This window comes from Neopsephotus bourkii, unplaced genomic scaffold (genome assembly GCF_033783945.1).
Source record: "Neopsephotus bourkii isolate Nb327-2 ecotype Australia unplaced genomic scaffold, CSIRO-AGI_Nbou_v1 NB_457, whole genome shotgun sequence".
Classification (NCBI taxonomy): domain Eukaryota; kingdom Metazoa; phylum Chordata; class Aves; order Psittaciformes; family Psittacidae; genus Neopsephotus; species Neopsephotus bourkii.
In genome coordinates this window covers 2,181,388-2,198,000 of record NW_026900959.1, presented here as the reverse complement: position 1 = coordinate 2,198,000, position 16,613 = coordinate 2,181,388, and the positions used below count along the sequence as shown (strand labels likewise).

Genomic DNA, 16,613 nt, shown 5'->3' with positions numbered 1-16,613 from the left:
ATAACGGGATAAGGGCTCGGGGGGCTCCGCTGCGGGGCGATGGGGCTGGGGGCTGTCCTGGAGCAGGCACGGTTCAGCCTGGAGGGGAGGTTTGGGGGGGTCTCTGTGCTTTGTGCCCCCCATTCCTGCCCCCGGGCACGCTGGCAGGGCAGTGCCTGGCTCTGGTTGTGCCCAGGATGTGTCAGCTCCATTGGGCTCCCCCCCCAGTGCCTCCAGCCCCTTTGCCCCCCACACTTTCACCCCAAGACTTGGGAAGAGCCTGGGGGGGCGACTCACTGCCAGACCCATGTGCTCCCGGCAATGCCAGGCTGGCATCCCACCCTGCCCCGCTCCAGACCCTGTATCCATCACTCCTCCTGTGCCGGGACCCACTCGCTGCCAGACCCTGCCCAGCACCGCGCCGGGGGGTGCTGGTGATGCGGGGCACGGTGGGATGGGGCAGGGGGTGTCAGAGCTGGGGTCCTGGTAGGGAACCTCCTGCTGCATCTCCACCTGCACTGGGGATGCAGCAGGACAAGGGGGTGATGCAGCCCTGCCTGGTCCCCCATGGCACCGGGCAGCACCTTCGTCCCTTCTCACACCTCTCCCACCCCCTTTGGGCACACGTTTTGGGCAGGACCCCTCTGCCCCCTGCACCCTCTATCCCCCCACGCTCCCTGTTTTCTGTTTCCAGCCGCTAGACCTTGTTGGGATGTAAAGAATGTAATTTATCGGGGAACCACTCGCCCATACTTGCCTTTCACTGCTACAAACGACATATCTATAAATATATATATAAATATGGGTTGTTTTCTGACTGACTTACAGTGATTCACTTTCTGTTCTGTTAGAGTTTATTTGATTTCGCTGGTGTCGGAGAATCCGCGTGAGTGAGTTTTTGCTGACAATTAAAGGTGAAATGGCTTTACCCGGCTCCGGTGCTTTGCTTTCCCCTTCTCCCCCTTCCCTGGTCCCTGCAGATGGCGATGGTGCTCCGGGAAGGATGCGGAGCCCTTCCCCGCCTTCCCCCCGCCCTGCCCGGGTTGTGCTGGGGGCCCGGAGGGTGTGTGCGAGCCCAGCCGGGTCCCCGCTGCCCCGGCCCCGATCCCGGTGCGCGATGTGAGCGCATCCGCACCATGGCCCGGCAGAGAGGTACGGGGGGCACAAAGAGCCGGGGGGGGGGGGGCTTTAAAGCCTGCAGAAGGGTGAAGGGGAAGGCAGAGCGTGCGGGTGAGGCTGTGTTGGGGTGTCCTGGGGGGTGTGAGTGTATAAATGGGGGGGTGAATGTGTGTAAATGGGGGGTGAAAGGGGGTGCCCGGGAAGGAGGAAAAGGGGGAAAGGGGGGTTTAGGGTGATGGGGATGTGCTTGGAGCTGTGGGGAGGGAAGGGGTGCAGGGGGTAGAGTGTGGGTGACAGGGCTGGGGTGCCCCCGAGCATAGGGCAGTGGAGTGGGGGCCAGCAGCCTCCATGGGGTGATCTGGGGGTGCAGCAGCCGTGGCCTGGAGCCTCCCCACATGATGCGGCCAGGAGCAGCTCTGGGCTTGGGGCCTCCAACCTCCTCCTCTGACTCATCCCACGCTGGGTCAGAGCCACCCCGAGCACTGGAGCAGGGCCTTGGGGTGCCCCTGAGCTGCTGCACCCCACGGGAGTGGGGCTGAGCCTCACTGCACGGAGGAAAATGAACTTGGCCATAGGGCAGAAGTGCCAGCCCTGGCTCCTGTGGGTGCTGGCATCACCCAGGCATCCCTGCTCACATGGCATCCCTTTGGACAGCCTTCCTCCTCTTCCTCCGCTGGTGATGAGGATGCCAGGGGGCTGGGCCCTTCCCATGGGAGCGGGTGCTTTGCCAGGAGGTGGTTGTGTGTTTGGGGGGTGCTTTCCTTCGCCCTGCAGATGGTTTCCATTGGGGCTGCCTTCCCTTGGCACCCACAGCTTGGCACCCTGGGTCATTCTGGGGTGAGGGCAGCCCCTGCCTGCCCCACAGCGGGCTGGGGGCCCGACACAGCGCCCCTGCCCCACTGCTGGGGGAGAGGATGGAGGGAGGGCTGAGGGGTGAGTGGACACAGATGTCATTGCCCAGGAATTCAGCCTGGGTGGAGGAGAGGAGAAAGGGAGGGAGAGCGAGAACCAGGCACATCGGGCATGGGGGACAGCGCCTGTGCCCCCCCACACACACTCACCCAGTGCCCATCGGTCCCTGCCCATGGCGGGGGCAGCCCCTGCCCTGCTGCCCCCCCCCCCCAATCCCCCCAAGGAGCCGTTTCCCCCCTCCCCTTCCCCAGTTTCCAGGGCAATCCAGATGTTTGGGCCCAGCTCCGGCATTGCTCAGCCTCCTGCCAGATGTTTCCTCTCCCTCCGGGCAGGGGTGTGTGCTCCTCGCTGGGGACACCGGGAGGGGGGCAGCGCTCCCCCAATCCAGCACCTCCAAAGGGGCTTCTCCCGCATCCCGCAGGGGCTGTCCCTGTTCCCGCTGGGAATCGGCAGGGGGAGGCCGGGAGCAGGGGGCTTGCAGCGGGTCTGTGCAGGAGCACGGTGATGCAAACCGCTCCCAGATGCTCGCAGGAAGGGGCTGGGGGTCAGGCAGGGACCCTGGGGGCATCTCCCTGCTCCTGGGGCAGCAGCGCAGGGCTATGTGTGTGCGAGGTCCTGCTCTGCCCCACACTTCCCCGTATCTGAAGGGACCCAGAGCTGGCACTGACTGGGGCTGGGCCCTCAACCCATTGCCCCCTGGCTCTCCCCACTTTGGGGCTCATGGGACTGGGGCAGCGCTGTCCCATCCCATGGGAATCTCATCTCCCCCAGCCAGGATGAGGGAGCACAAAGCAGCTCCTTGTGCCTCCTTCCTGGCACAGCAGGGTCGGGGTCTCCAGCCAGTGCTGGGTCCCAGCCCTTGGGAATGCTCAGCGTTTCTGGCCTTCATCAGCTGCTCCCATGGGCTATTCCTCCCCCTCTTCCTCCTCCTCCACATGGAGCAGCAGCACACTGGGCTGCCCGGCGCAGCCCCTGGCCCCGGTTCCCCTCGCCCAGTCGGGAACAAACCCGCTCTGTGAGCACAAACAGAGCATCCTTCATCACCACGGGGCACCGTGCCCCTTCCTCATCCTCCCCCGACACCCTGGGCTGCTCAATAGTGGGATTGTGTGGAGCAGGAGCACGCAGCCCCACACTGGAGAGCCCCTGCCGCTGGATGAGCATCCTGCTCCGGTGGGCTGTCGATGGCACATCCCTGTGCCCTGCAGACCTGGACAAGCTGCTGTCGGACCTGCGGTCCTTCCTGCTCATCCTGGACCGGGAAAGCCTCAGCTCCGTGGCTCGGGATAAGAAGAAGTCGGTGGCTGAGCTCCTGTCGCGGCTGCAGAGCCCCTCGAGTGAGCGTGGGGATGCAGAGTACATGATCATGCGCTGCCTCTCGCCGTCCCCGCAGGGCCAGGCAAGCCCTGGTGAGCCCACGCTCTGACCCACACCCCGTCTCCTCCAGACCCTCATTCCCAGGGTTCCAGGCTCCTCACATCCCGCACAACGCTGCTTTCCCCCCAGGAGCCAGGAGGATGGAGGCAACAGGAGGAAGAACCTGTGAGTGCCACACAACCAGGACCCTGAGCCCACACGGAGGGGTAAGCGTGGAGGGGCTGCACGGTGATGGGAGATGGGCACCCAGTGACCATCCCCGCACTGCAGCCTTGCTCACACGGGGGTCTGGTCACGCTGGGAAGGCTCCAGTGCTGCTGCCATCTCCTCTGGGGACAAGTGGGGCTCCCCCGGGGGGCAGCACCTTCGGAGCACCCCTTGTTTCCCCAGAGCAAGGTCCCTGCTGTCTCACGGTCCCCACCCGCCGATGACTCCTATGAAGATGCTGAGCTCCTCGGTCCCAGCCGCTGCTCCGGTGAGCACCGCACCGCATCCCCCCCCCGGGACCCGCCCGCACCCAGCGCGCTGGTGCCAGCCCGGCTCTCAGGCGGTGCCGACACCGACAGCAGCCACTACGAGTCCTACGAGGAGGATGAGGAGGGTGTGAAGGACCGTGCCCATTACCTGCGGCGGCCGCCGGGCCCCGGCCGCGGTGCTGAGCCCAGCGGGCGCCCCGAGGCGCAGCTCTGCGGCTTCCTATGGCGGAAGCGCTGGCTGGGGCAGTGGGCGAAGCAGCTCTTCATCGTCCGCGAGCATGTGCTGCTGGTGAGCGCCCGGCGAGGGGGGCGAGGGCTGGGGACGGGGCCCAGCGGTCCCTGAGCTCCCCTCGGCCCCTGCAGTGCTTCAGGTACGCAGCCGACCCGCAGCCGGTGCTGGAGCTGGACCTGCGGGGCTGCCACGTCACCTGCAAGGCCAAGCAAGGCAAGAAGATGCCGCACACCCTGAAGGTGACCGGGACAGCAGGAGAGGTGCTCGTCATCGGCTTCCAGAGCCGGCAGCAGGCTGAGGACTGGAGGAAGGTTTGGAGGTGTTGCAGCCTGGCAGAGCTCTGCATGGGCAGGAGGGAGGGGTGGGCAGGGAGAAAAGAGGCACAGCCTCATGGGGTGCTGCCGAGGTGGCTGGGGATGGCCTCATCCATCCCCACGCTGCCTGGAGCATGGTTCAATGGAGATCAGGCATCTGGGGCTGCAGTGCTCCCCTTCCCCTTTGGCAGGTGATTGAAGAGGTCAGCAGCGATGCCCCGGGCGGGCTGGCATCCATCAGCACCCCATCGCCACCTTCCTCCAGGCTCAGCAGGGTGAGCTGCCTGTTCTCCCATGGGAAACCCAGGCATGGGAAGGGGGATGCAGAGAATTCACCCCAAATCCCATCCCACCATCCCCACTGGCTGATGTTGGGGGGGGGTCACTGCCATGGGGTGGGGGTGAGGGTGCTTAAGGCCTGCAGGGATTGGGGCTCCTTGGATCATCATCCTCAGGCTGGCAAGGAGGAAGAGGAGGATCGCTCACGGCAGAGCCCTGCCCGCAGCCCGCAGGCTGGAGCGGACGCCAAAGGAGGTGCGAGGCTGAAGGGCAGCGGGGCCGAGGGTGCCCCCGGCTCGGTGCTGACGGGGGGCTGCCCCCGCAGGGTTCCTGTCGGTGCGGCTGCGCGGGCGCTGGCAGCGGCTGTGGTGCGCGGTGCGGCAGGGAGCCCTGCGCATGGTCCCGGAGCCCGGCAGCGCCCAGCACCCCGCCTGCGCCCTGCGCCTGGACGGATGCGAGGTGACCCCCGGCACGGCCGCCGGCTCCCCCCAGCGCCTCCGCATCCGCATCGCCCAGCGCGGCCGGGAGCTCGCCCTGCTGCAGGTGAGCAGCCGCTGCCGCATCCCGCACCCCGCATCCCGCACCCGGCCCCCGCTGACCCCGGCCCCTCTGCCCCACGCCAGACGCGCTCGGATGAGGAGAGGGAAGCTTGGTTGAAGACCCTGCAGGCCAGGGGAGGAGCGGAAGCAGCCAGCAACAGTCCCCACAATGAGAAACCCAGGCTGGGCAATGCCAACAGCTGCCCTGCTGCAGGGTAAGGGTGCACCAGCCGGGATCCCAGCCCTCCTGCTCTGGTATGGGGATGCAGGTGGCAATGGGACCCCTGTCCTGCTTGCAGCGGGCTGCTCCAGCGCCGTGTCCCAACACCCAATGCCTACATGGATGATCCCTTTGGGCAGCTCCCACCAGCTGAGGCTCCCAAGCATCCCTACTCCAACATGGAGCGGCTGCAGCAGCTGGTAAACACCGTTTGCCCCTGCATACAAGCCCCAGGGTGAAGGGGATGGGCTCCCACCACCCATCGGCTTCCTTCCACAGCAGCAGAACTTGGACCGAGCAGCGCAAGGGCAGCGCAGGAGACCTGTGTCTGCGCTGCCCATGGGTGCCTGCAGCAGCACCCTGCAGGCAGGTGAGCAGGGCCTGGGTGCTCCACGCCAGGGGCAAGGGGACCCCCCCACGAACCCCATCCCCATGTGCTGTGATGGAGGCTGAGGTGCCCCCAAGCACGGTGTTGTGCCATGGTTCCTCTGCCCTTCCTCTTGGGCATCCTTCCTCCCGAGCATGCTTCCTCCCCAGCACCAGCAGCAGCTCTCCGGAGCAGGGCAGCCAGCCCGCAGTGGGTGAAGGTGAGCTCCGATCTCTGGAGCAAGGATCTCTCCCAGTCCCAGCGCACCCTGACGCTGCCTGAGAGGAAAGGAGCTCGGGATGGGCTGGATCTCCTCATCGGTAGGGCCGCAGAGGGGGCCTTGTCCTTCCCCAAGGCTGACGGGGTGAGAGGTGCCGGGGCTTGGCAGTGCCACCGTGTCCTTGCAGGGAAAAGAGCCTTCCCGAAGCCGGAGGAGAAGGTGGGGCAGCTGGAGAGGGCCTGCCGCATGCAGGGCAGGCTGAAAGCCGGCTCCGAGATGAACCTGCTGGCCATCGGCACGTCCCTGAAGGGCCACATCGCTGCCAGCAGCGGCTCGGCTGGCTCCGAGGTGGGGACGCTGGGGAGGGCAGGGGGTGCAGGGAGCACGGGGGCAGGCGTTGCCCTCTCCCCACTCCGCTTTTGCAGCAGGGCTCGTTCCTCACGCCGCTGCTGAAGCGCACGGCATCGGCCAGGAGCGCCCTGAGGCCGTCACCGCCGTCCCCGCTCCTGGTGGAGAGGGGAAATGTGCTGCAGAAGAGAAAGGTACCGGCGGGGAGGGCAGAGCGGGCGGAGCTGGGTACCAGCCGCGGCAGGGGGGTGACCGCCCCTCTCGGCTGCTCTCCAGGAGTGGGAGATGAAGGCTGTGATGTGAGCGGTGCCGCAGCAGCTTCGGGGCACCCCTCGGCTGAACGGAGGCTGCACGTGGACCGTGCAGGACCCGCCTGGTGCCCGGTTTTAACCATCAGTATCAACGCTACAACTACGCACATCTATTTTTTATATAGATATATTATACATATAAACTGTCCGTCCCTGGGTCTGAGTTTCCCTGGAATGGCTGGAGGGGGGTGAGCCCCTCCCAGCGTCACCCCCTTCTCACCCATCCCAACACCTTGGGTTTAGGGTATGCAATTTCCCCATTGCAACCTCACGAGCTGCTGGTTCTGCCCCTAATGTGGGGCCAGAGCACCAGCAGCAAGCCCAGAGACCCCGGTGACGGGGTGGGATGTGGATACACCCCGGACCAAGCATCCGGGGGGCACACACAGAGTGATGGGGGATGCTTGGGGCACTTAACTGCACCTTGCTGGAGCTGGCAGGCCCCAGGCTGGACCCTGGGCTGCTCCCCAGTGCTGTGCTCGTCACGGCTCGGGGTCCGTTGTGGAAATGGGGGGGTTTAAGGATTAAAATGACAACGCTAATGATTAGTCCCGAAAGTCGGCTTGTTCTGGGCTGTGCTGGGGAGAGGGGAGCTGCGGAAGGGGTGCATGGGGGGGTGTCACGGTCCCAGTGCGAGGTGTTCCTAGGGGGATACCCCCATCCCAGTGCGAGCTGTTCGGGGGGGGCTGTCCCTGTCCCCCAGCCCTTTCCGTGCTGTGGGACCTCCCCTCCCCAACCCCTCCTCCCCTTTCCCCGCCCCATCCCCATCCCTCCGGCTCCGGTCCCGTCCCGGCCGCCCGCCCCTGCCCTGCCCTTCCCGGAGCCACCGCGGCGGGGCGCTGTGGAGGGCGGCGGGGCCGAGCTCGGTTCCGGTGCCCGTTCCGGTGCCGGGGCTGGTACCGGTACCCGGGGCAGAGCAATGCTGAGCCGGCTGGGAGCGCTGCTGCAGCAGGCGGTGGAGACGGTGAGCGGGAACGGGAACGGGAACGGGAATAGGAACGGGAACGGGAATGGGAACGGGAACGGGAATGGGAACGGGGGGGTTCTGAGCGTCCCTGACCCCGGCCCCGGTTGTGCGCAGCGGGAGCCCAGCGTGGACCTGCTGGAAGCCTTCACCGAGCACTGGAAGGGCATCACCGGCTACTACCTGGAGGCCACGGGTGAGTGGGGCTGGGGGGGAGAGGGTCCCTGTGCCCTGGGATGGGGTCTGTGTGGTGTGGGAATAAAGTCCTGTGGCGTGGGAACGGGGTCCCCATGCCCTAAGAGAGGGCTCCATAGCATGGGGATAAGGTCCCGGTGCCCTGGAGGGGGTCCTGGTGCCCTGGAATGGGACCCGTTGGAATGGGGCGCATGCCCTGCTTGGCACCCAGTGCAGCACCAGGGCACCGTCAGTGCAGCCGACCTGGCGGGGGGGGCTTTGGCATGGAGGATTTATCCAGCCGGGTGCTTGGCCCTGACCCCCCCCCCCTGCACAGCATTGGGGTCAGCATGAGGGGTACTGAGCTCCTGGGAACCCATCCCTTTGGGAACACGCTGCTTTGGGGGGCACCAAAAGCAGGACGTGGGGAGCTCCATCCCTTTCCCCAGCAGGGTCTCGGTCCCCCCTCCCTCCTCCCGGTGGGGCTCCGGGGCTGGCACCCCCGGGACCGGCCGCTCCGTAGGCCAGGAGCGGAAGGGGAAGCTGGGAGCCCGTCCGCACATTGCCATCTAGCGTCGCTCCCGCCGTGGAGCCGGAGTCCGGCCCGGCACGGGGTGGGAATACCCCCATTGGGTTGGGATCTGGGTCCCCCGCTCCGTGCATGGCTCCCGTTGCCTTGGGGGGCACACACCACAGCCCCAGTTCCTGCGCCCGCAGACGAGAGCATCCCGGCCAGGCAGACGGACATCCCCTGGCGCCTCCGGCAGATGCTCGACATCCTGGTCCATGAGGAGAAGCAGCTCCCAGGCGGAGAGGCCGGGCCGTGCCTCGAGTACCTGCTGCAGCACAAGGTGCTGGAGACCCTCAGCACGCTGGGCAAGGCGGAGGTGGGTGCACCAGGACGGGGGGGCTGAGCCCTGCTTTGCGTGGCGCTGCTCTGCCCTTTGAAGCTCTTCCAGCTCCACAAGGGGAGTTTGTGGGGTGGGACCTTGGGATTGCTCAGTGTAAGATCCCCATTGGAACCCTTTCTGCTGCTCCTCCAAATGGCTCTCGCTCCCCATCCCGTTCCTGCCTGCACAAGAAGGGTGTTCTTCACACCGACAGCTTGTTTGCCTCTAGTGACGCCAAGTAAACGCTGCCCTAAGCATCGCAGGGTTACAGAACAGTCTGGGTTGGAAGGGGCCCCCGTTTAGTCCAAATACAACAACTCTCATCTTCTTCTGTTGCTAATAATAAGTAGGCTCCATATAAATAGCTTTTTATTCATACAATAGCAGTTGCTGAGCTTCAGGAATGTGCTGCTCCCTTCCGTGGCTGGGAGGGTTTGGGTTTTGGGGGTGCTGGGCTTTAACATTGTGGGAAAAGGGGAATAATCCCCTTGGGATAGGTCAGTGTAGAGGTGTTCAGCTCCCAGTTGCTAAAGGGAGTCAGGGGCAGGGCCGGGGGGGGGCATGGATCCTTTTACATCATTTTGGGGGAGCAAAAGCAGGGTCTGTGCTGAGGGCGTTGGTGCAAGCCCCCTGTGCTGCCTGCTGGGTGACCCTGTGGGGGTGATGAGAGGGGAATTGGGGTACACAGAAGGTAATGGGGCCCTTGCTGATGCTTGTCCCCAGTACCCGCCCGGGATGAGGCAGCAGGTCCTGCTCTTCTTCAGCCGGGTGCTGGCCCAAGTGCAGCACCCGCTCCTGCACTACCTCAACGTGCACAGGCCCGTGAAGGTGAGCCCCGGGCGCAGCAGCGCTGCCATCACTGGTGCTGGTGCTGGGGCTGCCAGATCCCTGCCCGATGCTGCTCACGGTAACGGGGCAGGGGGGGGAGAGCACCCAGCACCTAGCACCCTCTCCGTGCCCTGCAGAAGCTGCTCCAGCTCAGCGGTGACCGCCTGGGCTCCGGCTTGGAGAAGGAGGAGGTGCAGTTTGCGGCCGTCCTCTGCACGAAGATCAAGCAGGATCCCACGCTGCTGATGTACATCCTGGAGGTGAGCAGCCCCTGGGCGTGTGGGGCCGTGTATGGGGTCATCTGTGGGGTTGAAGGGAGCTTCTGCACATGCTTTGCAGCTCCATCCCCACTGCACAGCTCCTCGGGATGAGGGGGTGCAGGGGGTGGCTGTGATGCTCTTCCTCCCCAGGGCAAGAGCATTGCAAATGGGGCGCGAGCGCAGGAGCCGCCGGCCATGGGAGAGGGTGCGGAGCATCCCTCCGGCCCTGCCACCGGCTCCCCCCATGCCGAGCCCTCCCCACCACGGCAGGACTACAACCTCATCACATCCCTGGTGGGGCTGTGCAAGAGCAAGGTAGGGACAGAGGGCGGCGAGGGGGGGCTGTGGTGCCTGTGACCGCCTGACGCTGCCTCTCCTCCTCCTCCTCCTCCTCACAGAAGGGCCGGGTGGCGATGAAGGCTCGGGAGAACCTCCTGCTGCTGGCGGGGCTGGCGCAGGAGGCGGCTGCCACCTGCCTGGTGCGGAGCAGTGCCCTGTGCCCGCTGCTGACCCAGCACCTCTGTGACCTGCACAGCGCCGTGCCCGCGGGCACCGACCCTGCCGATGTCCTCGCCATGGAGGGGATGAGCTGGAGGTGAGGAGGGTGCTAGGGGGGGTCCCTGACACCCTCAGGGCGCTGCTGCAGCCCACATGCTGTGTGCCCCGTGCAGGTCGCAGGGTGCTGGGGATGGCGCGGTGCCGGGCAGGGAGAGCCTGGCTGCCTTCCTCGCCTGGCTGGATTACCTGGACGAGCTGGTGCTGGGCGCACACCCGGTAAGGAGCCCCCGGCTGCTGGCTCCGACCAGGGGCAGCGCCGTGCCCGTGCCGTGCTCAGCCCCTGCCCTCACCGTAGGTTGTGGCGGAGGCCGTGGCTGAGGCCGTGGAGGGGGCGTTCTTCCAGGGCATCCTGCGGCCGCAGCTCCTGCAGGTGTGAGTGTCCGGCTGCAGGGATGGAGCCGGCTGAGCCCCGAGGTCCCATCCAGGCTCTGGTTCTGTGACCCCTGTGGGGCTGGGACCGCGGGGTCCCCGCTGCGGTGCCCCCCCCCCATGGCACCCTCCTGCATCCCTCCCATCCCGCAGGTCCGAGGTCGCGGTGCTCAGCGCCACGGCCCTGCTGGTGGGCACCGTGCGGCAGATCCGAGCTCCCGCCCTGCTCCGGCGCCTCGTGCTCTTCCTGCTGGGGCCAGAGCAGCACCCGGAGAGCCCGGGGGATGCCCCCCACCCGCTGCGCACCCCCCTCATCGACCGCTGCAACCACCTCTGTGATGAGGTGAGCCCCATCCTGCCGGGGCGCGGGCGCTGCCGTGGGGCTGTGCTCATGTCCCCCCCTGCTCCTCGCACCCCAGATCAGCCTGGCCAGCCTGCAGCTCTTCGAGCAGCTCCTGCAGAAGCCCCACGAGCACATCACACACAACCTGGTGCTGCGGAACCTGGAGGCCAGGGGGTACCTGCAGCGAACCCCCCTTGTGCCCGAGGAGCGCGGACCCCCCGAGCTGGAGCACGAGGAGGATGGGCTGTGAGTGAAGGGGAGCAGGGCAGGGGAAGGTGCGAGCCCCCCTCTGCCCACCCTGCTGATGCCCCTGTGCCGGCCCCGCAGGGACCTGGAGGAGGATCCTTACTTCACCGATGGATTCCCTGATTCCAGCTTTGGGATGGTGAAAAAGCTTCCATCAGGATCAGCCCCATCAGGGAAGGGGCAAGTGAGCGAGGTGGTGAGCAGGTAGGGACTCCCAGGGCTTCTCCCAGCTTGGGGGGGCTGCATCCCTCTCCCCATCCCTCTCCCATCACTTCCAGCTTCCTCTGCCTGGTTCCCGAGGAGGCAAAGACCTCCTCGTGCATGGAGGAAGGCGGCTACGACACCTACGTGCACGATGCGCTGGCAATGGTGAGTGTCTGGGGGGGCCCCATGCCTGGAAGTGCCGGTCCCCACTCTGGATCCCACCCAGCATCACCCCCCCACCAGGTCCAGGCGTGCCGGGACAGTGCAGCCCCATGGGGGTGGCCCAGGGCCCCCCGGCCCCTCGACTCCTGCCACCCTGAAGTGGTGTTTTACGAAGGTCACTTCCTCAAGGTGCTGTTTGACCGGATGGCGCGGATCCTGGATCAGGTAGAGGGTGCCAGCGGGATGCTGGGCATGGATCTGGGTCCCCACCATGCTCTGTGTGTCCTGGGGGGGGGGTTCTCCAAAGGGCTCTCCAGGCTATGGAGCCTCTGTCTTGGCTGGGGTTGGGGGTTGAGTAGAAGATGCTTTGGCTGTTGCCATGGAAACCAGGTTGGATGGGGCAGCCCTCCTTTCCAGCATCCAGGACCCCCTCAGTGGGAGTAACATCACCAAGAGCATCAGTGGTGTCCACAGCCACTGTGGTCTTCACCAGGGACTGTAGCAATAGGACAGGGGGTGATGGGTTCAGACTGAAACGGGAAGTTTAGGTCGGAGATGAGGCAGAAGCTGTTCCGTGTGAGGGTGCTGAGGCGCTGGCACAGGGTGCCCAGAGAAGCTGTGGCTGCCCCATCCCTGGCAGTGCTCAAGGCCAGGTTGGACACAGGGGCTTGGAGCAAGCTGCTCCAGTGAAAGGGGTCCCTGCCATTGGAGCTGGAGGAGCTTTAAGGTCCCTTCAGCCCAACCCATTCCAGGGTTCCATGGTCCCGTTGGTGGGGATGGGCTCAGGTCCCTGTGGGGGGGTTGGTGACAACCAGCCCCTGCTGAGCACCCCCACATCCCCAGCCCTACAGCCTCAACCTGCAGGTGACCTCGGTGCTGTCCCGCTTGGCCGCCTTCCCCCATCCCCACCTGCACGAGTACCTCCTGGACCCCTACCTCAGCCTGGCCCCCGGCTGCCGCTCGCTCTTCTCCGTCCTCGTCCGGGTAACGCCTCTGGGGCTTGGGGACACGAGGATCCCCCCCTGAGACGGGACCTGAGTCTTCTCCCCCCCCTCCATGCAGGTCATCGGGGACCTGATGCAGCGGCTGCAGCGGGTGCCCCAGTTCAGGGCTAAGCTGCTGCTGGTGCGGCAGCAGCTCCTGGGGCTGGTGCCGGGAGAGCAGTGAGTGCTGGGGGCACCAGGGGGGAAATGCCCCTTGGGGGTGTTTTACCCCACATCCCCCCCATCGCTCGTGTCCCCCCCCCACAGGATGGACCACACGATGCTCTTCAAGGGGGTGGTGGTGCTGGAGGAGTTCTGCAAGGAGCTGGCTGCCATCGCCCTGGTCAAGGGGCCACCAGAGGGGCCCCCCTGAGCTGCAGCTCCCTGGACCCCCATCAGGCACCCCCTTTCTGGCCAGGCTGCGCTGGCCCTGCGTGGCACCGCGGGAAGGACGGGCACTGGGGAGGAGGAAGAGGAGGCTCCGAGTCCTTGGCCAACGCGGAGGTGCTGATCCCCACCCCGGGCGCACCCCTCGGGGTGCAGGGGTGCCCCTGCACTGCGCTCCCTCCTGGGTGATGGGGTCCTGCTCCCCCAGCCTCAAGCAGGGCTGGGCTGCGCGGGCTCGGTGCTGTTCTCTGCACGGGGCGATGCCTCGGCTGCAGTAACGCGATCGTGTCCCCATGGGGACATGGGGTGTGTGGGTGGTGCTGTGTGTTTGTGGCTCCTGCCTGGCAGGGTTGGTGCACCCCAACCCCTGCTCAGGGTCCCCTGGGTGATGGGACTCTGCTGTAATAAAGCTGTGAGCATCACACGCTGCATCCCTCCGATCAATACAGCGCTGTCCCCCTTCCCAAGCACCCCCAAAACCCGGCTCCACGCTCGCCATCCCCATCCAGCTCAGTCAAGGGTGCAAGCAGCAGCAGCAGCCAGGTTTATTTCTGCTGTGGCTGGCGCTCAGCCCCCCAAGCCCAGGACGCAGCCCCACATCCTGCCCCAAGGCACCCCCCTGGGGCTCTCCGCAATCAGCACCCCCATTGCCGGGGCTCAGCTGCGCACGGGCACCGCGGCGCGGAGCCGCTGCAGGATGCGACCCCTCAAGCCCTGCTCCTCCACGTGCCACCAGCGGAACGCGGGGCTGCGCGGCGCGGGGGGCTCAGCGCCGGGGCTCCCGGCCGCGATGCTCAGCACCACGTTGAAGCAGACGCCATCGGCCCCCCCGGCGCCCCCGGCGCGGTGCTGCAGCCCCAGCAGCCCCATGGGGCCCGGGGCGGGCGCGGGGCTCAGGCAGCCCCGCAGCAGGCGCAGCACGGGCAGGCGCAGGCTCCCGCGCAGCTCGGCCGGGGACGCGCCGCAGGGGAGCAGGGGCAGGCGCGGGGGCTCGGCCGTGCCCAGCAGCACCCAGAGGTCCCCGGCGGCTCCGGTGCAGGCGAGGAGGAGGCGCAGGCAGAGGCGGGCGCAGGGCAGCTCCTGCGGCAGCGTCGGCGGGTGCGGGGCGCAGCGGCGGAAGCGCGCAGCCAGGTCCAGCAGGGGCAGGATGTCGGGGGCGCGCAGCGGCAGCGCGCGGGGGTCCCCTGCGCACCACGCGGCCTGCAGGGACTCAGCATCGGCCTCCGCCAGGGTCTTCAGGGTCCCGCCTGCAGGCAGAGACAGCGATGTCCTGGGGGGGACACAGCGGGACCCCAGCACCGGGCTGCGGGGGTCTCAGAGCCTGGGTAAAGGGAGATGGGGGCAGCCAGGCATCATCATGGGGATGATGGGGGGCACTGGGACCCCAGCACGGAGCTTTCCGGGGTGTGCCTGTCCTGGTGATGGTGCTGGCAAGGGACAGCGATGCCCTGGCACAACACCGGCAGGGGACACTGGTGCCCATCACCGGGGTGGCAGGGGCTGATGATGATGCCGTGGCATGAAGGTGCCGGAGGATGCCAATGCCCATCACAGGGCTGGCTGGGGATGCCGATGCCCATCACAGGGCTGGGGGGACCCCGCTGCCCCAGCACAGGGCTGGCAGCAGAGCCACATCCTTCCCCCCCATCCCCAAGGCACCATCACGCACCGGTGGGGCGCGCAAGGAAGGCGAAGCGGATCCAAGCCGGGCCCCGCTCCTCCAGTGCCAGCAGGGTGAGGGGTTCACACTCCAGCCCCGTCTCCTCCTTCACCTCCCTCCTCATGGCAGCCACGATGCTCTCGCCGGGCTCCATCCTGCCCGCAGGCAGGTACCACTTCCCGCGGCACTCGGGCTTGGCCTCCTGCACCAGCAGCACCCGGTCCTGCAGGGATGGAGAGGGGTCAGGGGGCTCCAGCACCCATGGATGGGGGTCCCGCCGGGGGGGGGGGGGGGCTCACCTCTTCATTGAAGAGCACAGCCAGGACGACGTAGCAGACGTTCTTCCCCAGGCGGATGGGGGCGGTGGGCTCGGGGGGGCCCTCGAAGCTGCCCCCCACCTCCCACCCGCCGCCGTCCAGCACCGCATCCAGCTCCGCCACCGGAGCCTCCCCCATGGGCACGGGGTCCCGCGAGCCGGCTGGGCAGGTGGGGAGCACAGGACCCCCCTTAGGGGGTAGCAGGGTGCTGGGGCGGGGAGGGCACCCCCCAGACGTGCAAGCGAGGAGGGGGGGAGCCCCGGCGCTGGAGGGGATGGTGAGGAAGGGGCTCCGGTGACTGCGGGGGGCACGGGGATGTGTAATGCAGGAAGGGGTCCCCCGGCTGGGGGGAGCTGCTGGGGAAGGGCTTGCTGGACTGGGGGATGTGGAGGGGGGCGTAAGAGGGGAAGGATCTGCTGGGCTGCAGGGCCACGGAGCAGGGGAAGGGCTCAGTGGCTTTGGCGATGTGGGGATGGGGGCAGTAGGGAAAGGGCCGGCTGGACTGGGGGACCCCCAGCGGGGCGCAGCAGGGGCTGTACGGGGGGAAATAGTACGGGAAGGGGTCGCTGTGCCTGGGGAGGAGGCGGGGGGGGCTGCGGTACGGGAAGGGTTTGCTGGACTGGGGGAGGCATGGGGGGGCGCGGGACGGGAAGGGCTGGCTGGGCTGGAGCGGGCTGTAAGGGAAGAGCTGGCTGGAGCGGGGGATGGCCGGGGAGCTGCGGTACGGGACGGGCTGGCTGGACTGCGGCGTGGCCGGGAACCTGAAGTACGTGAAGGGCTGGCTGGACTGCAGGAAGCAGGGGGACAGCGGGCGGCTGGACTGCGGGATGCTGAGGGGCAAGGGGCGGCTGGACTGCGGGATGCTGAGGGGCAAGGGGCGGCTGGATTGCGGGATGCCCGGTGGGGAGCTGGGGGGACTGGGCCAGGGCTGCGGGGGCCAGGGCGTGCTGGACTGCAGGGGGCTGCAGGGGAAGGATGGGGTGAGCAGGGGGAGCTGCGGGGTGCAGGGGGGCGAGGTGGGCTGCAGGATGATGGGGGGTGATGGGAGATGGGCTCAAAGGGGGGACGTGCTAGGGACAGGGTTGGCAGGGTGCAGGAAGGGAAGGGTTTGGGGTGCGCGGTGCAATGGGGCAAGGCTTGGGGGGCTCAGGGTGCAATGGGGCAGCGTTTGGGGTGCTGCAGGGTGCAACAGGGAAGGACCTGGGCTGCGGGATGCAACAGAGGAAGGATTTGGAGTGCGGGACTCAGAAGGGAAGGGTTTGGGGGGGGTTCAGTGCAATGGGGCAGATTGGGGGGGTTTAGGGGTGCAATGGAGGGGTTTGGGGAGCAATGGGGGGGGTAAAGGTGCCCCCTGCGCGCCGCAGCCCCCCCCCTCCCGCTTTCCCCCTGTTCCCGCGCATGCACCGGGACACTCACCGCGTCACCGGCCCCGCCCATCCCGTTCGCCGCTCATTGGTTTTGCTTTAACCCCAGCTCGCTCCCGATTGGTTGGTTGTGGCGCCACTTCTCGCGCGGCCGCGGGAAACGGTTTGGTCTTAAAGGGGCCGGGAAGGGGCGTGGGAAAGGGCGTGGCGA

General features: G+C 67.0%; 4 protein-coding genes across 13 annotated transcripts; 2 read left to right on the top strand and 2 right to left on the bottom strand.

Moving 5' to 3' along the window:
- The first annotated feature begins 484 nt into the window (after window positions 1-484).
- Window positions 485-7,223, top strand: LOC133210435 (actin filament-associated protein 1-like). 8 transcript variants are annotated; one of them, XM_061349805.1, is made up of 15 exons: window positions 485-1,131; window positions 3,219-3,419; window positions 3,517-3,593; window positions 3,778-4,152; window positions 4,227-4,406; window positions 4,601-4,684; window positions 4,865-4,943; window positions 5,014-5,231; window positions 5,312-5,442; window positions 5,527-5,647; window positions 5,727-5,817; window positions 5,985-6,134; window positions 6,222-6,382; window positions 6,463-6,576; window positions 6,659-7,223. In XM_061349805.1, the coding sequence occupies exons 1-15, from the start codon at window positions 960-962 to the stop codon at window positions 6,683-6,685; spliced, it is 2,181 nt and encodes a 726-aa protein (XP_061205789.1). In that variant the 5' UTR covers window positions 485-959; the 3' UTR covers window positions 6,686-7,223. The 8 variants fall into 8 exon arrangements, with proteins under 8 accessions (XP_061205789.1, XP_061205786.1, XP_061205785.1 ...); XM_061349802.1 differs by having other exon boundaries at window positions 4,601-4,943; window positions 6,460-6,576; XM_061349801.1 differs by lacking the exon at window positions 485-1,131 and having other exon boundaries at window positions 2,479-3,419; window positions 3,778-3,862; window positions 3,935-4,152; window positions 4,601-4,943; window positions 6,460-6,576.
- Window positions 7,224-7,509: 286 nt separating this feature from the next.
- On the top strand, window positions 7,510-13,192 carry FHIP2B (FHF complex subunit HOOK interacting protein 2B). 3 transcript variants are annotated; one of them, XM_061349784.1, is made up of 17 exons: window positions 7,510-7,657; window positions 7,775-7,853; window positions 8,549-8,718; window positions 9,445-9,549; window positions 9,687-9,809; window positions 9,960-10,124; window positions 10,208-10,404; window positions 10,481-10,583; window positions 10,663-10,739; window positions 10,890-11,079; window positions 11,156-11,325; window positions 11,407-11,529; window positions 11,604-11,694; window positions 11,773-11,916; window positions 12,535-12,675; window positions 12,754-12,854; window positions 12,942-13,192. In XM_061349784.1, exons 1-17 carry the CDS (start codon window positions 7,613-7,615, stop codon window positions 13,045-13,047), a joined length of 2,130 nt encoding a protein of 709 aa, XP_061205768.1. In that variant the 5' UTR covers window positions 7,510-7,612; the 3' UTR covers window positions 13,048-13,192. The 3 variants fall into 3 exon arrangements, with proteins under 3 accessions (XP_061205768.1, XP_061205769.1, XP_061205770.1); XM_061349785.1 differs by having other exon boundaries at window positions 7,619-7,657; window positions 8,572-8,718; XM_061349786.1 differs by lacking the exon at window positions 7,510-7,657 and having other exon boundaries at window positions 7,781-7,853; window positions 8,599-8,718.
- Window positions 13,193-13,589: 397 nt separating this feature from the next.
- Window positions 13,590-15,921, bottom strand: NUDT18 (nudix hydrolase 18). The gene is made up of 3 exons (XM_061349790.1): window positions 15,021-15,921; window positions 14,731-14,944; window positions 13,590-14,308 (listed from the first exon to the last, which is right to left on the bottom strand). The coding sequence occupies exons 1-3, from the start codon at window positions 15,174-15,176 to the stop codon at window positions 13,719-13,721; spliced, it is 960 nt and encodes a 319-aa protein (XP_061205774.1). The 5' UTR covers window positions 15,177-15,921; the 3' UTR covers window positions 13,590-13,718.
- LOC133210350 (uncharacterized) lies at window positions 15,229-16,475 on the bottom strand. The gene is made up of 2 exons (XM_061349633.1): window positions 16,455-16,475; window positions 15,229-16,059 (listed from the first exon to the last, which is right to left on the bottom strand). The coding sequence occupies exons 1-2, from the start codon at window positions 16,473-16,475 to the stop codon at window positions 15,229-15,231; spliced, it is 852 nt and encodes a 283-aa protein (XP_061205617.1).
- Window positions 16,476-16,613: the final 138 nt, after the last annotated feature.

Bases quoted from the DNA above. Each gene is read 5' to 3' on its own strand.
- LOC133210435 (XM_061349798.1), top strand. From the start codon at position 2,876: ATGCTCAGCGTTTCTGGCCTTCATCAGCTGCTCCCATGGGCTATTCCT. The intron at 4,407-4,600 runs GTTTGGAGGTGT...CCCCTTTGGCAG, and splicing joins AGGCTGAGGACTGGAGGAAG to GTGATTGAAGAGGTCAGCAG. The intron at 5,818-5,984 runs GTGAGCAGGGCC...CTTCCTCCCCAG, and splicing joins CAGCAGCACCCTGCAGGCAG to CACCAGCAGCAGCTCTCCGG.
- FHIP2B (XM_061349784.1), top strand. From the start codon at position 7,613: ATGCTGAGCCGGCTGGGAGCGCTGCTGCAGCAGGCGGTGGAGACG. The intron at 7,854-8,548 runs GTGAGTGGGGCT...CTGCGCCCGCAG, and splicing joins CTACTACCTGGAGGCCACGG to ACGAGAGCATCCCGGCCAGG. The intron at 12,676-12,753 runs GTAACGCCTCTG...CCCTCCATGCAG, and splicing joins TCTTCTCCGTCCTCGTCCGG to GTCATCGGGGACCTGATGCA.
- NUDT18 (XM_061349790.1), bottom strand. From the start codon at position 15,176: ATGGGGGAGGCTCCGGTGGCGGAGCTGGATGCGGTGCTGGACGGCGGC. The intron at 14,945-15,020 runs GTGAGCCCCCCC...CCATCCCTGCAG, and splicing joins CTGTGCTCTTCAATGAAGAG to GACCGGGTGCTGCTGGTGCA. The intron at 14,309-14,730 runs GTGCGTGATGGT...CTCTGCCTGCAG, and splicing joins CTTCCTTGCGCGCCCCACCG to GCGGGACCCTGAAGACCCTG.
- LOC133210350 (XM_061349633.1), bottom strand. From the start codon at position 16,475: ATGGGCGGGGCCGGTGACGCG. The intron at 16,060-16,454 runs GTGAGTGTCCCG...ATCATCCTGCAG, and splicing joins TGGGCGGGGCCGGTGACGCG to CCCACCTCGCCCCCCTGCAC.